This window comes from Panicum virgatum, chromosome 3K (genome assembly GCF_016808335.1).
Source record: "Panicum virgatum strain AP13 chromosome 3K, P.virgatum_v5, whole genome shotgun sequence".
NCBI classification, from domain to species: domain Eukaryota; kingdom Viridiplantae; phylum Streptophyta; class Magnoliopsida; order Poales; family Poaceae; genus Panicum; species Panicum virgatum.
Genome location: NC_053138.1, coordinates 3,456,407 through 3,475,161, shown reverse-complemented (window position 1 = coordinate 3,475,161; position 18,755 = coordinate 3,456,407). Strand labels below are relative to the sequence as shown.

Sequence of the window (18,755 nt, the reverse complement as noted above, 5' to 3'; positions counted from 1 at the left end):
GGCGCAGGAGGATTATGCTACGGGTAGATTTGTCGCCGAGGCAATTCCTGTTGTGCCACTATTAAGGAGTTAAAATACTTTTGCAACGCAATTCCAGTATTTTTTGTTTCTCAAAAAGAAACACCAAGGGTCCCAGGGCACAAAGAACCAAAAGTGCTTTTAAGATCTCATCGCTTGTTAATTGCCAGCCGTAGGATTAAGCAAAGCGAGGATCACGGTTCCATGTCGACTGTAGCATCTGCACTTGCTTGGGCCACGACAAGAGTAACGGGCCGGACCAAGTAGGCCTGCCTGCAAGGCCCGCTACACAAGACCATAGCAAAAGCCCGCCACCCGCGAGACAGAGAGAGAGAGAGCGGTTCCTGCTGTTTTCCCGCCACCGCCGCGGCGCTTGCTGCTGCTGGTCCCCCACCATTTCGTCTTTTTCGAATTTGTATTCATGGACGCTTTGACTTGTTGCAGAGAAATGTTCAAGAGGATGACCACTAGCTTCCACCAAAAAACTTTCCAACACACCTACAGATCTCTTGAACATGAAAATTATCACAACAATGAATCGACAACGCAACTTCAATTTAGGAGACAGAAAAGATCAACGACAAAAGAAAAGGACTAGCGTAACATAATAAAAAATATCCAGCCGATACAGAGTCTTACAGTACCATAGATTCTTCGCCGAGGCAGTTCTGCTTTTGCTATTAAGGTCCGGAATCCTTTTGTTGTGCCACGCGACACCCCCACAAAGCTTGTTTTCGCGACATGAAGGTCCCCGTGGCAAAAACCAAAATACAAATGGGATTCCATCACTTAATGGCAAAAGCAGAATTCGTGCACTCTTAAAGTTACAGCCACTTGGACAAGCAGCCGTAGGATTAAGCGAAATGGTGGACAACTTGAGCAGTTCAGATCCTAGTAAAATCCTAGTGAACCTAATAATCTAATCTAGTTTAGTGTGGCATCTGCATTGGCCGCGACTTCCTTCTTGCTCCTTATCTTGCATCTCCTCTTTGCTTCCTCATCTAGGTAAACCAGGTCTTCGACCAATGCAATATGCGCATAGAGCAGCTCTTCAAGGTTGTCAACAATAGCAGCCTTCTTACCTTTGCCATCTCGCATCTGCTGGAATTCTTCCTTGCCATGGTTTCTGATGGAGAAATGATTGTGGATTCTCATGGCTTCCTGAAACCCAGATATTGTTGGCTGGAACTTCACTAGGAAGACACTCTGATCGGCAGGTCTTCCACGGCTAACCTTCAACTTCTCACGTGGTAACCCAATATCTGGATAAACAAGAAAAACATAAACAACTACTGAAGTCAAGCAACACCAACAAAAATAACACAAGGTTGCTCTTCACGATTAAAAATTATCCTCTTCAAAAGCTCTATGATTACAAAAGCATTCATTTTGCTCTGAAAATACTACCACAATTGTAAAGGAACAAACAACTATGCCTACATTAGCCCAATGTATCAGTCAGTCTCGTAATAACATCTTAATGAAATATTAGAGAAGACATCATGAGCACATATTTAGCCACAATCTTAAGGTACCCATACAGATAAACACAATGTTAACAAGTGCACAGGTAGGTTCTTTTGAGGCTAAGTGAAAACTAACCTGCCAGTACACATTCAATTTCTTCCATGGACACAACCTTTGCTTCAGTATCCTTAACCTTGTTCACGATTGAGCTGTTATGTATCACAACCACTGGAGGCCACAGCATGAGATCTCCCCTCATGGCATTCACTTCCTCAGATGGAATCGAGTGATGGGCTTTAGATGTGTCTGGAGCAACAAGCCAATTCCACCCCATCAAAACACAGAGTGCTTTGTGAAACCCTAAGTGTCTTGTCTTCAACCCCTCTTTGCATGTATTGTAAGCATGTGACAGCAAGGCATCAATATCTGGAAACTTCCTTGCAACACTGTTGTAGGAAGTAAACAAAAAGCAAAATAAACAGAGCATTTCTTCAGGTTAGAGATTCCACATAAATGTTCAGTCCATCTAACTATGCAGATAAAAGAAATCATGTTTTGACAATCCTTCTTGAAGCATCATGATCAACGGTAGAAATGAAACGATTCACAAGGGTATAGTCAACAAAATTACCAACCAAAATCAAGTGGAAAAAAAAGTGGTAACAGCAATCTTAATTGTCGGAAGATAAGTTTGTAAAACAAGTTGACTGCAAAACAAATGCTTAGGTAATCCAGAAACATCCTAGAAGTGCTTCAGACCATAACCAAACAAACTTTCTACCATACTAACTCAAAGAACACTATTGCTGCTTCAAGCAAAAACAAAATTGGCCATCTCCTGAAGATTTAATTTATGTACAGTAAAGTTTAAAGAAAGAAAAGATACGTCACTTCTGGTTTGGGGCAAGAATAATCAAATTGAGGCATACTAAGTAATCAATTACTTAATTGTTTAATCCTAGCAAGGTCATGGTAATGACTGATAAAAGGATGGTTTTAAATAGCTATATAGCAAGGTCATGGTAATGACTGATAAAAGGATGGTTTTAAATAGCTATAGCTATAGCCCTGTAATATATACCTCTATAGGTGGTGTAAAGTATGTTGGCACCTCACCACTATTCCACTACAAAGTACAAACACTATTTAAAACCTTTGACCTGAAAGAGATGCAGTAATCTAAATGGAGCTGATAGGTACTATACTAGTATTGTTATCATAGTAAAACTAAATGACATTTCATGCATTTCAAATGCAAAGGCAGAATTCACAATCAACTTACCAGGGCAGAAAGATCAAAAGGACAGAAAATAATTATATAAATAACATAACCTCTACTTAAAGTTTAAAGAAATCCATTGACTTAAACTATTCCTGCAAGAAACATATCAGGCATGCCTTACAGCCTGCATAGCCCAAGCTGCTGGTACGTGCCATGAAGTCCAGACCTATATATGTGTCAGCCTCTGACTGTCTAAACTTACACACGTCGATGGTTTTCAATTATGCTAGTGAAATTCTAATTTACCCGTAAGCTAGATACGATCTAAAGAAGTAAGCATACTTAAGGGCTCCATAATGAAGCTATGAAGATTATTACTTCAAAGTCCAAATACATTGCCAAAGTTGCGCATGTATTCTCCAAACTTGAACACACCAACGTTCTCCAAAAATGTGTCCAGTACTCCAGTCCAGGTTATCCATGGAGAAACAGCAGCTTGGCAATGTGTGCACCTGACCTCACAGGATGCAAGCTTGTTGTCGTTGATACCAAAAATATTAACAAGAAGTTCTGAAAACACTACTAGCACCAACATGCCAACAATATTCTGAAACTATTTTCTCATCAACAGAGCAATGCTGTACTTTTACTTTTCCCAGCCATATTGTCCAAATACATCAGCAAAACTGCAATTTAATACTCCATACAAACTGCAACATCATTGAATCTTGCTTTACAGAGCGTCAATTCACATCATTGACCTATGTTGGAATGCTCAAACCATCAGGCACAGATGTTTTAATATCTGAATCCTTAAACAGCCAACAAGTTTTGGATATGTAGGTGAACTGAACCAATAAGTTATCATAGTCCATACATCCAAACGATAGGCCTTGGTCCCTCAAAAACCTCATCACGCACACTCAATTCTGCCAACCCAATTCATTCTAATGATAGCAATATGTAATAATGTGTCCTAAGTAGACCATATCAGTTGCTTTAGCCAGAAAGGGGCTCCAAAGCTAAAGAAGAGCCTCTCCCAGTTTCCTAGAGTAAATTAATATAAAAGTATGTTAACCTAAACTAGAGTTAAAAAAAGCTTATCTACTTATGGAGGCAAGTTCCCACGTGAGATACCATTTTTTCCCCATGGATTCCTATATTTCAGTGACCAAATCAGTAAGTAGGCAACTTCTAACGAAATTATAGGAGGAACTGTTTAGCTCGTAGAGTGTTAGTGTAGGCAGAGAAAGACAAACCTGCGACAGACACAGCAAGACAAAGATCCTTTTGTAGCCTCACGGTATTTCTTCTGTGTGGCTGGGCTCTCATTTAACATCTTCGCATAGTTAAGGAAGGCTTGGTGAACCTGCTTCCGGAATTCCTCAGAACCTTCTGGTGGATCTTTCTGAACAGGAAGATCCACATACTCTGGAGCATCTTCATGCTTCACATGAGAAGTATCAGGATCATCTTCTGAAAACTTAGAGAATTTATTTGGCTTAATAAATTCATTTTTCTCTGATGGATATCCACCATATAATTGATGAGGAGCAGTTTTCAGTCTCTTTTTTGCACTTTTAGTCAATCCTCCTCTTCCGCTTCCTCTTCCTCTTCCATGCATAGAAGTTCCCCATGATTGTGGGTGGGAATTGGGTCTGGATAGCCTCTGAGACATAGGTATGTGTTTTGAATGCCCGTAAGTAAAGATGTCAGAATGAGGATGGTTTCCCTGATCCATATCAGTCCATTCCCCATTGTTTTCATGTGGCAAAGCAAGCCTTGAGAAAACATCATGGTTAGTTGGCATATCATATCTTCCATCATATTCATCATCATCATCAACCATGTCATATGCATCCGTATCATCATCATAGGGCCCATATTCTGCAAACCCACCAACAGCTTGATGCACATCATGGTATAGATATGAAGGGCTTCTGTATCTTTTCCTAGAAATCATAGGTGAAGATTCTTGGTCACTTAAGTTCTCAAATGAAGCAGACTCATGATGACGAGCTGGTCGCCTCACAATTCCAATGGGCTCAGTTTCAGGGGAGTGGGAGTAGCGATTATTACCACCCCTTGCTGTTGGGTACTGTCCGGAAGCATCACCGTCATAAGAATGCTGATTTAAGTGCTTTGTGTCTTGATGCATGGCTTCAAAGCTACTCTCAAACTCTTCAATCCTATGGGGTAACCTCAGGTGGTGGTTAATCCTTTCATTCCTGGTGCCTCTAAAAGATGCAGCAGCTGATATATGCTTTGAATTCAGTGAGGCACTCACACGTAAGTTCTCCGGTGCCGCATATGCATCATTTATTGGATCCCTTCTGGCATATTCATCATGTGCATCATACTCCATGGATGCAGCTCTTGGTGCACGCTTAGGGTGTGACAGCCTTGCAATATCCAGTAATGCTTCATCACCATGAGCACTGCCATGCTCTAATGGACTTCCTGATAACCTACGAGGATGACCAATCCCATGCCCTAGTGAGTCATGAGATGACCTGCCAAGGCCATCCATTATGTATCCATTGCCTGGCTCATAATCAGGCAGAGTGTGCATTCTGTGTGCGTGGTCCTTAGCAAGCAAAGCTGAGGAAGAATCCCCAGGAACCTTCAACTGTGTTGATGGCAGCAGGTCAGACTCCAGCATATCCCTACTAGAGTAAAACATCTCTGTCTCTCTAACCCTCCCAGCAGGCACATTCCCAGCAGAATAAAACCTTTCAGTTCCTCCACCTTTCTCAGAAACTAAATCTCTACTGCCAGAATAATGTCTCTCCATATCTCTACCCCTCTCAATGTATGTGTCATGAGAATGCTTATGGTACTTAAAATTGCCATCCTCATGTGGCAGGTGGGTGCTTCCAGCACCATAACTGTCAATGGCCTTCACGGCAGATCCCCCCGTCAAGAATCCTGTCTCCAGTGGCACAGAGGGATAAAGAGGTGGTGGAGATAATACAGCCCTTGGTGGTGGTGACTTGCGGAGCAGGGGCGACCTGAGGTCTTGGGAGTACATTGTGGTAGTCCTTCCCAGTTCATTTGCACTAACTCTGAGCGTCACACCATCATCCCCAAACAACTCGCTCTCCTTGCCAATGCTCCGGGGACCATGGCCGCCCCCAAGGTAGTCGTCCTTGAGAAGGCCACGGTCGCCAGAGCCACCAAAGTAGTCGCTTTCCTTCTTCCCTGCGTGTTGGGATGGCCGCCCCAGGTCGGAAGGATGGTCGGGCAGCATGTATGCCGGTGGTGTCTCGTAGCCATGATCATTGCCGCGGCCAGGGCGGTCGTAGCGGTCCCGCTCCTCGCGGTAGGGCCCCCTTCTGTAGTCCCTAGCCACGGGGGGCGAGTATTCCCTACGCCCGCGGGGCGAGTGACGGTCGCCGCCGTAATCCCTGTTGGTTCCTCGGCCGGGCGGGTCGCGGGGGCCCTCGTATTCCGCACGCCCGCGGCGGGGGGACGCGTGTCGGTCGCCGTAGCCAGTGCGCTCGCGCCGGGGCGGGCTGCGGTCGCCGCTGCCATAGCCGATGCGGTCGCCGCTGCCATAGCCGATCCGGTCGCGGCTAACATAGCTGATGCGGCCGCCGTGGGACGGGTCGCTGTCGTCGCCCTCGCCCCTCGTGCGGCGCGGGCGGCGGTCCGGGGACGGCGATGGGGTGCGGCGGGGTCGATGGTCGGGGCGCCTGTCCCGGTTGTCGCGGGAGGCGCCGCCGCCGGGGCGCGTGTCCCTGCGGCCGAAGCCGCCTCCACCTCGTCCTCCTCGTCTGCCTCCACCTCCGCCGCCGCGTCGCATGGCGCCGGCCGCCAGCTAGGTTTGGCTACCGCCGGAGCTTAGGGGGTCGCTACCGTGGTGATCCGTTACAGGATGGGAGGATCGAGACGGGATTCAGATCGAGAGCCCCATACTCGGAATCTCAGATGCGGCGGGGTGGCGGCGGCGGTGATCGTCGGCGTGGTGTGATGGTGATGGAATCGGAGGCGAATGGCGGCGGCGTTGGGGACTTTTGGGAGGAGGCGGCGTCGGGGGAACCGGGGGAGTGGGTGGGGATCGCGGTGGGCTCGCGTCTGGTTGTGGGCGGCATTTTATTCTGCTGATGTGGTTGTGGGCCTGCGCGGTTTTAGTTGGGCCTGTGGAGCCCATGTCCAAAAGACCACACGAACGTTAATCAAAGGCAAAGGGAAGTTACGGTTCAAAAAATCTCTCTCTCTACTAATAATCTACTCCCTCTGTCCCATAAAACTAGTCATTCTAGGAATTTTAAGACAAATTAATAAAAAGTTAAAATGACCATATTTGTCCCTATATATTATCCATATTTAGCACTAATTGATTCTTTCATGCACATGCACTTTCTAAATAGGGTAGGGTGATTTGTTTTTTGGGATAAATTTTGAATCCCAGGATGAATAGTATTTGGGACGGATGGAGTACTAACTATAAAAAGGAAAATAAAGGAGGAAGTCTTGTGTATATGCTTTCCTTTTTGAAGATTCGTAATTTTTGCAAATACTTCACTTGGTATGCAACGATTGACATGAATATATATTTTGTTACACATTTTTCTTGCACGCAACAAAATCCTTTGGTTCGAGCAATGCAAGACCGCAATCAAGTGATTTCAGGCTTTCAGCCATATAAGTTGTGGGAAATGTACAGGTATTTTCACGTGAAGATGTGTGGGTAATGGAAGTTTCCACAAAAGTAAGCAAGGAAATGTATTCGATTATCGATTTGTGAAACAAATATATTTGAAAGTACATATATGGTTTAATGCATCTTAAACAGTTACAGTAGAAAAACATCCAGTTATAAATTTATATACATTGTTATTTATCCTTTACCTTTTTTAGAGTCCCAGGAAAAAAATATAACCCGTATGTGCATTGCAACAGGAGGGCCGTAGGTTGATTAAAGGATGACAAAAGGAAATGGACCTAATGAGAGAATTCTCACCTATTTTTGAGGAAAGAGGAAGTTTTCAAAAATCCTCCAGAACACCCGATCCAGGTATTCAACTACCAAAAGGCACGCTGAGAGAGTTTGAGAAAATGTACATCCTAATTGAACCGACATTTGACATCTTAAAAAAGAGTAGTGGCATCTGATGATCAACAGTAAACAGAGATCAGGCAGCTGAGAAACATGCATTTAAGCCGCCAATAGATTTCAGTGTCCTATGGAAGGTGCAGTATCATCATCTATGTTCCAGGATTCAAACTTCAAATGTTTGCCAATTCCTTCTTAAAGGCACCAGGGTAGTCATCAAAATTTCTTCCGCCCAGAACCCACATGCGTATTCCACAATGGGTATAACTATAATCCACTATAATCACAAGACTAGATAAATTATCAATATCATACAGAATTATCTTACGAATCTCTATAATTTAGAGAGAAGGAATAGTAATACTCTATCTTCTATACACCCTGGAACGGAGGCTTCGGAGTGCTCCTGGGAGCGCTTCGTTCCACTCACGGGTCGACACATCACTTGCCTCGCCACATCCTCGGACCGTCGATAGGAGGGACGCCTGACGCGGGCCCTGCTTTCTTCGGCACCGCCTTGCGCCTTCCTCGGTTGCCGCGGCTCGGGCCCGCCATGCTCCAAAAAAATACAGCGCACCGTCTCTCCCTCCTGTGGGTCTAAGCGAGACCCGCTGAAACCGTCTCCGCGGGACGGCGCAGTCTCCTGATGCGCTCCTTTTCGTTTTCATCTCCATTTACCGAAGGCGGTGTAGGGTTCCGAAAGGGGCCGGCGCCGCCGTCAGCGGAGGGGGACCTCGCCGCCGACGAATGCGCCGGTGGACCGGCGGCCGGCCGGGCCGCACTAACGCTTTCCTCCTCCTGCCGCCCTCCCATACAAGCGCATTCCTGAGGTAAGCTCTAGATCTGTACTGTCCGTTTTTACCTCTGCATCTCTGTTTGGTGCTGATATTGTGCATTTTATCTATAGGTGCTGTGCCTGTTGGACGCATTGTGCTTGGGATCTGTACTGTCCGTTTTTGTTTGGTGCTGATATTGTGCATTTTATCTATAGGTGCTGTGCCTGTTGGACGCATTGTGCTTGGGCATCTCCTCCTACAGTTCGTCAGGCGTGTACTCCCTTTTACATTATGCAGCTCCTTCATGTTTGATGCCCATGTAATCCACGGTTCAATCCGCGCGCAGAGCAGCGCGCAATTTTCCTAGTACACTAGACAGACTGAAGCATTCTTTAAACAATTCGGTTCATGTTCATAATTTACAGGTCTCCTAGAAAGTGATAAATTTAGGAGGGATACCACCAAACCACCAGCTAAAATGGATACATGGCCAGCCCAGCATCTTTTGGTGGCTACTGAATTATATGGAACACAAAATAAATTTATACAATTTTATCATTAAGTATATGTATCTGTACAAGAGCATATTCCATTATTCTTTTGTGCCACACATCTGGCAACGCTAGCATTTTTGTAAGCCCGGGAACATCTATGAACAAATGCTTTCCTCCAACCGCAGCCTTCTTTTGAGAACTTCAGTTTCTCCCTCAAACACGGTGCCAGTAAGAAATATGACCATCAATGACCAAGGGGTAAGCAGAGGAAAACGCCCACAATGAACATCCTGTCGGAAAATACCCACAAGGAACATCCTGTCGGCTCAGTCATGTGACAAGAACAGACGATGGTTTCTTGAAGCTGGAGCCCCCTGATTTATTAGAAGATGTGATCACCCTATCCTTAGGAACAGGGCTGCCTAAAACGAATTCAGAAGAATTTGATTGCTGGTTGTTTTCACTCTGGTCCGGTCTGGCCCAGATTTTGATGAGGCCCTCGCGACAGATGGTGAGGATTGATTCATTAGTGAACACCAGACCAGAGAGGGGATCGGCATGTACTCGGTGAGCAACAAGGGGTGAGAGCTTCGGAACATCTCGCATTCTTGGAGAAGGCTGGAGAACACCTGTTGGAAGGCAAGCGTTGTCCCAATGTGCAGAAGGACTCCCACCGCTAAATGTCGGGGAGACACTTGAAGGATGACGTAGTGGGACAACAATCTCATCAAGCGCCAGGTCCCACAGAAGCAGTTGGGTGTCCTACAAGTATGTCACAATGGAAATTTACTCCAGAAATAGATCATGCCATAAGCAAAATGACAATTGGCTATATTTAAGCATGTGCTAGTATGCTCAAGAAATGATATTAAACCAAAATTGTTCTAGCCAAATCAACTTCATGTTCAAAACAAGAATGTAACAAGGAAAATGGCCCCAATACTTAAATTTACTAAAATACACAGAAAACATTCCAAAAAGCCATGAGAAAATAGCACTCTCAGAACTGGAAAAAGATAACTCCTATGCTCTAGAAAAAATAAAAGTAATTGATCAAACCAACACATTTCAACAGTGGACTGCACAAATCTGCCAAGGCTCATTAATATAAGGTCTGAACATGGTCCAGCAAGGGAAGATAATGGAAAGAAAGGTCTTACAATTTCAGGTCTCCACTATTATTGTTATAAAATATCCAGTATCTAAGCCTTCTGTAGAGCTTGTCACAATTATCACATGATCACAATACACAAATTTTGTGCTATATTTAACTTGGCATACCTGACCAACAGAACCAAAGCGATAGACATTTTCTCCATTTCCATCAGAACTTGGTGGGGACCAATATGAATCAAAAGCAACTCCACTAACCTGCCACCAGAATAAAAATACCCCGTCCTCAATGAACAAGTTTGCCAGGGGACGTTGAGAAAATTTATTGCAGAAGAAACCATTACCCAGGAATTATGTCCTTCACCCCATGCAACGATCTTTCTGTCATCCATGCTCCATACCTGCACAAGATCATCTTCACCACCTGTTAATAGATATTTTCCATCTGAGCTGTAGACACACAGTAGATAAGATTAGGTCAGAAGCTGAAATGTTATTTAATGTGACAAATCCATATAGCAGTGCGAAACAATTTGCAGATAAAAAATCAGTGATAAAAAATAATCAACAGAATGAAGCAAGATGCAACTTCACTGAAACTAGGATATTTACCATGATATCGAGCAAAAAAATAATTTTAAGAAATAAAACTATGCTAGAAAAGTATTTTTATGATTCACAGTGTATTAATTATGTAATTAGACCATACATAAAGTAAGGTGGACATCCAGAACTATATAGTTCAGATCATATAAAAAGACACTTGTTCCAACAAGCATGAAGGATCTATGTCTGATGGAAGTCAATCAACAATTATTAGATGTTCCAGCATCAATATATTTCAAGCTGTGAGAATTGAGGTTGAGCAACAGCAGTCAGCAAATTTAGTTGCCAAGCTGAAAAGGTATGACTGGCAAGTGGCAAGTACCACAAAACATCAAATAAGCGGATAGAAGATTAAAAAAAAAACTTCTAAGGATACAATAACAGCACTTCTTTATATTACTCAATACATATGCTTTTTTAGACTATAAGCAATAGAGATCAGGTAGACTTCGTCAGAAAGAGCTACAGCTAAATTCATTGAAATGTTTAAAATAGCCAACAAGAACTCAAGGATGTAGATGCATGATGATAGAAGTGAAATAACAAGGCAAATGCATGAGGTAAGGGTATAGATGTCAAACAATTCTTAAGTGCGCAAGTCATTCACATTTACCTCCAAGTGCAACACAGCAATGCACCATAATAACTTCTTCCACCAAATATCAGTTGTTCCTTTGAAAAATCAAAAACTCTCAAATAGCCTGCACGTCATTCATCAATGTTAGATTCAGCAGAAAGATAGGTGGACCCTATGGTGAGATAAAAGAAAAAAAAAACTTAAGATGCCTAAGGCAAAGCATGTACCATCTCTCCCAACAGTCGCCAGGTATGCGCCATCGGGTGAAAAGGAAATTGCATTGATCGAACCTTGACAGATATGCCATCTAGCAACTGGGTTGCTCTGTAATGATTATTCATGAGATAAATCCCAGTCAATTATGGTGCCACGTTTCAAGTCAAGGCTAATAATGTTCTATACCTTGATCAGAACTCTTGTCAAATGTCAGGCAGGACTATTTCTAAGATAGTCTATAAATAAATTCATAGAGCCCCACACTAAAGTCGTTATAGAAAAACAGATTCTACATCTAGTGATAAAAAATAATAACAGTGCACAAGTAGAGGCAGTACAAATGCATAGTGCTTGAGACATACAGCATTCTACCAAAAATGATGCTGAATGCTAGAAGAAACTCTGAAATGCATGTAATCAATTAAGTAGAAAACTATCGTTTAAAGGACATTTTTTTATATTTTAGTTCGGAAACTTAGGCATCAGTAATCTTCCCCTGGAATATTTTAGATGGAGTGCTCTCTTAAATACTTGAGATTTGTGCCATTATGTGCAATTTTGAATGGCAGGAAAATTATATAGTAGTTATCTTCGTTTAGCAGCTAACATTGCTATTTCCATGATTCACGAATGAAGAATAAGAGTGTTCATTGTTAAGGAATATTTAAAGTTAGAACACTGTTACACTGTCGAAGTTAGAATAGTTGAAGAGTTGAACAGTCTGCAGATTCATGCCAACAGAGCCAAAAGGAGCAACTTTTACTATATTAACTGATGCTAAAGCATCTTGCTTAACCAAAGTAATGCACTTTAGGAAAGCAGTCACGGATGAACTTAAAATACCTTACTAGACTTTGCATGTACAACCATAAACTGGGATTGATCCTTCACAGCTGGAAATGTACAGTCTGTGTTTCCATCCTTGTTCTGAATACAATAAGATAGAATATCAATTCAAATCAACCAAAACAAAGTCTAACAAATATTATCAGATAACTAGCAGCTGCTCACTTTATCATAAACATACAAATTTCCATCAGAATGGCTAACGATGAAAATGCCTTCGCGCTCTGGCACCCACGCAACAGATGTACACCGACTGCAAAACATTTATATCCATATGTTAATTAGAGAACTAATAAGTTAAATAGTAGAGCAAGATAGGCATCTACAAGGACTATAACCACAGAACGTTCTGCATATATTGCATTAATATCAAACTTTAGATAGCTAATTCACCCAGCACTAAAAAATATAAAGGTCACCACAAGAAAATCAAAAACAGCCCCAGAGAATCCAGTTAAGAAAATCATCTCTATAGTTTCATTAGAAAACATTTTTAAGAATTCAAAGGCACGAAAGCAGACACTATATCACCCCCAGACGACGGGCACACAAAGAACCAAAATTCAAAACTCTAAAATAAGACAAAAGCAAGTTTGGCCTTCGAAGGTGTTCTTTGAATGCACAGTCAAGAAATACAGATACATAGAGTCCATTGCGTTACCACAAAGCCGCGAAGGACAAGAAGCACTGACTCCACTAGGATTAGATTGATAAAATCGCTTATGTCAGAACTCAAGAGTGCAAAGCTTATGAAAGGCTGAGAATCCTAGAAGTGCAGGTAACTTTCCTGCCTGCTAAACTTTGCCTTATATCTGACTTTAAACCACATGAATATATGCAGGAAAATGATGAGTTCTTGTTTCCCTATTACCAGACATGTATATGTGCTACCTTGATTGAATATCAGATATGCTAAATCACCGGATAGTAATGTAATTAAATATGCAATGTAAACTAGTTATGAACAATGTCGACATAGATAAATTCAAAAGATCATATCTATCATCTATAGCATTCGAATTAATAGTCAATATTCAAACATACCTGCCATTGGAGGAGCCGTCTTTATCACCCTTATTATAATGTTGAGCTGCCACAGGCTTTCTTCCAGGATCTTGTAGCTGTTGCCTCAGCGACATTGAATAGACTGCACGATAGCCCACAAAAGAAAAGAAAATGAAATAGAGGCCTCATATTTATGCACAGTCCAGCTTGAAGCATAACGGGTTTCAGGAAATCAATTCCACTAACCATCCCCTGATCCCATCCCAATGATCAGGTCATGCCCCTCTTTGGCCTCTGGATCGAATGCATGGCACAGTGGGTTTGAGTTACTGAAATGGATGGACTTTATTGGATCCTAGTGCAAGTAACCAGCTGATCAGAAAATAGCAAGACTCCAAAACCTGTTCGTAGCTTGCATACAGTAAAAAGACTGAATACCTTCTCCTGTGAATTGAGATCACTAATGAATAGTGTATCAGCAGCATTGAAGACAATGTATATACCCTTGCCATCATAATTTGTCACCCCGTGTGATCCACCAAGGTTCGCAGATGTACCGAGGCCTCCTCCTAAACGGCTGCTTCCAGCAACAGCCCGGTTTGCACCGTTTCCCCCACCAAAGCTAAGTGCCTTGCTACCATTCCCACTGCCCAGCAACCTTGCTGCCGCAGATCGCATCCCACTGCTGGAGCTTGGTGTTGATGGCTGAGAGCCCTGGCTAGGAGGCTTCTCCTTGAGGTATGCCACCGTCAACTGTGACAATCAAAACCAATCGTCTTTTGTTTTCAGAACAAAAACAATTATGAAAACAGAAGCTTATCATTGAAATGAAGTCAATCCTAAATTTATCAATTGCTTAATAAACAAGCTATCGCCGCTGTCAGCTGTGAATGAAAACCAATGGCCACCATAAACCATGCTACTGATCAGAAACACAAACAGAAGTCCTAAATATATGTGCAAAATTGAGAAATAAACCAACAAAAGTTACCAATAGTTCAATACTGCTTCTTCACTAAAACCATACTACCATGAAGGTTAACAGCTAAAACTAAATTGCCTAATAAGCAAGTTGATAGCAGCGCTAATTCTACTACGGAGTACCCAGCACAGATACCAAAGGACATGAAATCTACTTCAACTTTGCTTTAAACCAGTCCTGAACCCAACCAAACTTCGGTTAGCAGTAAAACCAAAACCAAAAAATCATCCGCTGCAACAACTTGATTTCCCCACGCCACCAGCCACCCACCTAGATCCCCTAGCAGCAGCCAGCAGAAGGCACCGGCGTCGGCCATCGTACCTGCGAGACGGTCTTGCCGCCGTGGCTGTAGTGCAGGACGGCGGATTGCGTCTTCTCGTACTGCAGCTTGTACCTCCCCTCGGGGGTTTTGAAGTAGGTCTTGAGCCCCGCCGCGGCGCCGCCTCCGCCTCCGCCCCCCGCGCCCGCGCCAGGCCCCACCCCGGGCGCCCCCGCCATGCCAGGCGCCACCGCTGCCGGCGCCTCTTCTTCCCCCGGATCAATTCCCGCACCGCAACCCTACCGCCGCCGCCACAGCGCTCGCTACCTCCGCCGGCTCACCGCTGGTCCGAAGGAACTAGGGGAGGCGCAGCCGGATCCGGGCGGCGGCGAGAGGAGGGGAGGAAGAGCGGTGGATGGCTCGATTTGGGGAGGAGAAGCCGAGACGAAGAAATGGCTCGGTGTAATTTGGAGGCGGAACAAAGTTAGAAAAATGCGGCCGCGTTATTATTTTTCCGCTAAAATGGAACCAGCGAAACGGAAGGGCCCCACTCGTCAGCCGCTAACCGCCTGCGGAGCGAAGGCTTCCGGTTCCTGGTCGCGCCACTCCGGCAGGCACTCCGCCGCCAACATAAGAGACGTTTCGAGGTGATCTCAATTCTCGGCATACAAATTACTCCCTAGTCCCCTCCAACCCACCAAAGTACGGGGTTTTTATATTTTTACCGTTATAACAGATGACGCTCATAAATTATCATTTTTAAAATGACACCTACAACTATACCAGTGGAGAGAAATTTGACTTATATTTTTACCACATTTGCTGATGTGACACGCCACGCTAACTCCACACGCTGGTGCCCGGTCAGCAGACTCAGATAAAATATCCTCCTTGTCCCTGATCTGCTACTCTCTCTTCCTCTCCGACAGTTGGTCTGTCTGAAGAACTATTTTTTCCTTCGTAGTAACTATGTAGGGAATTCACGAACCTAAATCAAGTAACCAAACCCTCAGTGCCACGTCATCACTGAAGATGATCCCTTGGGCAAGAATGAACATGCCGCCTGGATTAGGATCGGATGACGGGGCAGGGGAGAGGAGAGACGGATGGTTTTACCGGTGATGCATGGCCTGCCAAAACTCTCAACGCGGAATTGAACCAGCCTGCCGGGCCAAAAGAGAACACGTATAGATGGGCCTCCACTCTCCACTGGGCTAGCGCGTAGGCGACCGAGCCCGTTTGTTGAGGAGAATGACCGTCCAGTCCTCTCAAAAAAGAATAGGATAGTGGCGACTGAACAACTGAACGCATGCATTTTCCGGCCTCTCAACCATTAACTTTTTCTTCATTCCCTATCCCCGTAGATTCCCCACTACCGTGAACGTAGTTTAGTCTATTAGATGATGCAAACAGGTGGATTAAAATGTAGATTAAAGTTTAGTTTCATCTCAACTAAAAGTTAATCCATTAGTCTTAAAAATCCATCTAATTTGTACTAAACCAACCAACTCTGAAAAGATCAAAATAGCGCTCACGATGCATGAACGAAAGTATAGGCATCTTATAACATTTAGTTGGACTAGTTTAATCCCGGAGGATCCTTAGGCCTTGTTTAGTTTTTAAAAAAATTTCTACAGTAACTGTCACATCGAATGTTTAGGCACATGCATGGAGCATTAAATGTAGTAAAAAAAATAACTAATTATACAATCTAACTGATTAACACGAGAAAAGAGTCGGCATGTAATCGCAGTCCGCATGCCTTGAAGAATTCTCGCCTGCTCCGTGACAAGGCTCGTATTCTTACCCTCGGGAGGAATAAGGAAAAGTAGTTTTCAAAAAAAAAAGAAAAACAAGACAATTAGTAATGCGTTCCGGCCCAAGCACATTCTTGCGGGCCCCCATCTCCGTAGGCCCAGCAGAGGAGCGCACACGGTGTGTCCACGTCATCACAATCATCAGGAGGAGATGCGTGGTCCCCGTCGCCGCTGCATGCAGATGCAGTGCAACCAATCATAGGCGCCGCATCTTCTTTTCCCCTCGGGCCGGGAGCGGGCGTGACTAAGGATGGATTCGGATGTCTATTCGAATGTCAGATTTTTAATCATTTTTCTTCGATTATGAACAAATAAGATGTAGAATTTACTATGTAAATTCATAGCCTTGTACTTAACATTGATCTTGTAAAGATTAAAAAAACTAAACCTCAAATTTATCATATATATTCTCAAATAATAGATATAAAAATTCGAATACGGATCGGATACGGATACGAATCTTTTTTCACCTTTTTAATTGTAGGGAGCAAATAATACATAAAAAAATTTATACAAAATTTTATTCTTATGTGTAATAATATGCTTGATATTATAAAAAAAGATTAGCATAAAATTTTAAGCATATCTATTTTAAAATATCAAATTTGTTCTAAGAATTCGGATGTTTAGATCCATCCCTATGTTGGATCACACGGGCCCTGTTTGGATGCTCGTGCTAGGGAGCGCTAGAAAATTTTAACCACTATTTATGATATTATAAATAAAATTAGTTTACAAAATTAACTCCACAATCCGCGTTAGAAACTCTAAAGAATCTAATAAGGTCTTTAACCGCGTGATTAGAGGATGGTTACTGTAGCATCACTGTAGTCAATTATTAATTAATTACTGTCATTAAATTCGTCGCGAAAAGTTATACTCATCTCTAAAAAATTTTGCAAATAAACTTCATTTAGCACTCCATATATACGAGATTTCTTTCTCGACTTGTATGCGCTAGGAAGTCTAGCTTGAACCAAACAAGACCACGGTCACAGCCAAGCCAGCAAGCCTTGCGGTGGTCTTGCTCCTCTTGTGCCAGCCGGCCAGTGGTACTGGTAGGGGGAGGCAGCTGCTGCTGCTGGCCGGCCACTCTTGGCCTGGTCTCTAGCTAGCTACTCGTCGATCCTGCTTGCCGCCTAGGCCTAGCAGGGAGTAGAAGTAGGAGATACTCGATGATGCAATTGTCCCCAAACGGCCAAACGAGAAGAAGAAGTAGAAAAATCAACCTGCTTTGCTTTGTGCTGGCCTATCAAAGGCCATGGCGATTGTGTAAATTTTGGGATTTTGGCGCTCGAATCTGAACTTGGGATTCGAGAAACTCGCGTGGTAACTTTGGACATGCAGTTTTGAAAGTACTGCTCTCCAGCGCGGTAAAGTTTTGAAAGCGGCACCAAAGTTGGCAGTAAAAAGATGTCCCTCCTCTTTTGCCTCTCATTCTTTTTTTACCGGCCCGGCCCCGTTCAAGCTATAGGCACGTAGTACTGTACGTGCAAACTAGGCTGGGCCGGTCGATCACGTGCGCAGCTAGCTCGGCTGCCGATCCGGCGCTGACCGGTCACACGCGATGGCGCCGGTCGTGGCCGGCCCGTGGGAGCTGAGGGGTGGGCCGCGGCCTTTATCAAAAAAGAAAGAAAAAAAAACAGAGGGTGGAGGAAATCCTAGAATGACGGACAGAGCATGTCTGCCCTCTGCCCAACTTGCAGCAGGGGAGGAAAGGCGGATGAAAAAACGTCCTTGTTTGGTTTACGCTAGGGTTTCCGGTGCACACAAATCGAAAAAAAATATATGTATGAAATATTAAATAAAATCTATTTATAAAATTAATTTTATTTAACACCGTAATTAGTGATCAAAATTCCCAAGTACTCCGTACTTGTGATTGTGGAGGGAACCAAACAGGGACAAGGATTCTGCTGCGGGGTTGACCACTTGATGGGGACGGCGCAGGCGATCCGGATCTCGATCGACCCAGAGGTGGTAAAATTAATCAATCTGTACGGGCTAGCGGTAAGAAAAGGTTCGCTTTGACGGCCAGCGACCCCGTCCCCCGCTCCCTCCCGCGCCTGCCGGGGTGAAGACGCCAAGTCAACAAAAGTGTGTGCGTGCGCCATGAGCTGAGCTGAGGCGGTCAGACCTGCCTGTGTTTAGATTCATAAAAAAAGTGATAAAAAAAGTCACATCGAATATCGTAGCACGCTGTAGTATTTTTTATTTGTTTGTGATAATTGTTGTTCTACCACGACCTAACTAGGATCAAAAAATTCGTCTCGTCGTGTACATCAAAACTATGCAATT

The 18,755-nt window shown here is 43.7% G+C and overlaps 2 protein-coding genes across 2 annotated transcripts; both read right to left on the bottom strand.

Moving 5' to 3' along the window:
* Positions 1-592: 592 nt before the first annotated feature.
* LOC120696842 lies at positions 593-6,780 on the bottom strand. Its single transcript, XM_039979857.1, has 3 exons — positions 3,967-6,780; positions 1,621-1,931; positions 593-1,280 (listed from the first exon to the last, which is right to left on the bottom strand). Exons 1-3 carry the CDS (start codon positions 6,510-6,512, stop codon positions 943-945), a joined length of 3,195 nt encoding a protein of 1,064 aa, XP_039835791.1. The 5' UTR covers positions 6,513-6,780; the 3' UTR covers positions 593-942.
* A 2,140-nt stretch (positions 6,781-8,920) lies between these two features.
* LOC120696841 (WD repeat-containing protein 20-like) lies at positions 8,921-15,128 on the bottom strand. Its single transcript, XM_039979856.1, has 11 exons — positions 14,703-15,128; positions 13,838-14,152; positions 13,646-13,754; positions 13,439-13,541; positions 12,560-12,647; positions 12,392-12,475; positions 11,560-11,656; positions 11,369-11,456; positions 10,494-10,599; positions 10,318-10,407; positions 8,921-9,798 (listed from the first exon to the last, which is right to left on the bottom strand). Exons 1-11 carry the CDS (start codon positions 14,877-14,879, stop codon positions 9,367-9,369), a joined length of 1,689 nt encoding a protein of 562 aa, XP_039835790.1. The 5' UTR covers positions 14,880-15,128; the 3' UTR covers positions 8,921-9,366.
* Positions 15,129-18,755: the final 3,627 nt, after the last annotated feature.

Coding starts and splice junctions, on each gene's coding strand:
- LOC120696842 (XM_039979857.1), bottom strand. CDS start 6,512: ATGCGACGCGGCGGCGGAGGTGGAGGCAGACGAGGAGGACGAGGTGGA. Junction 1,932..3,966: donor TCTTGCTGTGTCTGTCGCAG/GTTTGTCTTTCT, acceptor TTCCTACAACAG/TGTTGCAAGGAAGTTTCCAG. Junction 1,281..1,620: donor AATTGAATGTGTACTGGCAG/GTTAGTTTTCAC, acceptor TTGTTTATCCAG/ATATTGGGTTACCACGTGAG.
- LOC120696841 (XM_039979856.1), bottom strand. CDS start 14,879: ATGGCGGGGGCGCCCGGGGTGGGGCCTGGCGCGGGCGCGGGGGGCGGA. Junction 13,755..13,837: donor ATCTCAATTCACAGGAGAAG/GTATTCAGTCTT, acceptor TACTTGCACTAG/GATCCAATAAAGTCCATCCA. Junction 13,542..13,645: donor TGGGATGGGATCAGGGGATG/GTTAGTGGAATT, acceptor GCTATCGTGCAG/TCTATTCAATGTCGCTGAGG.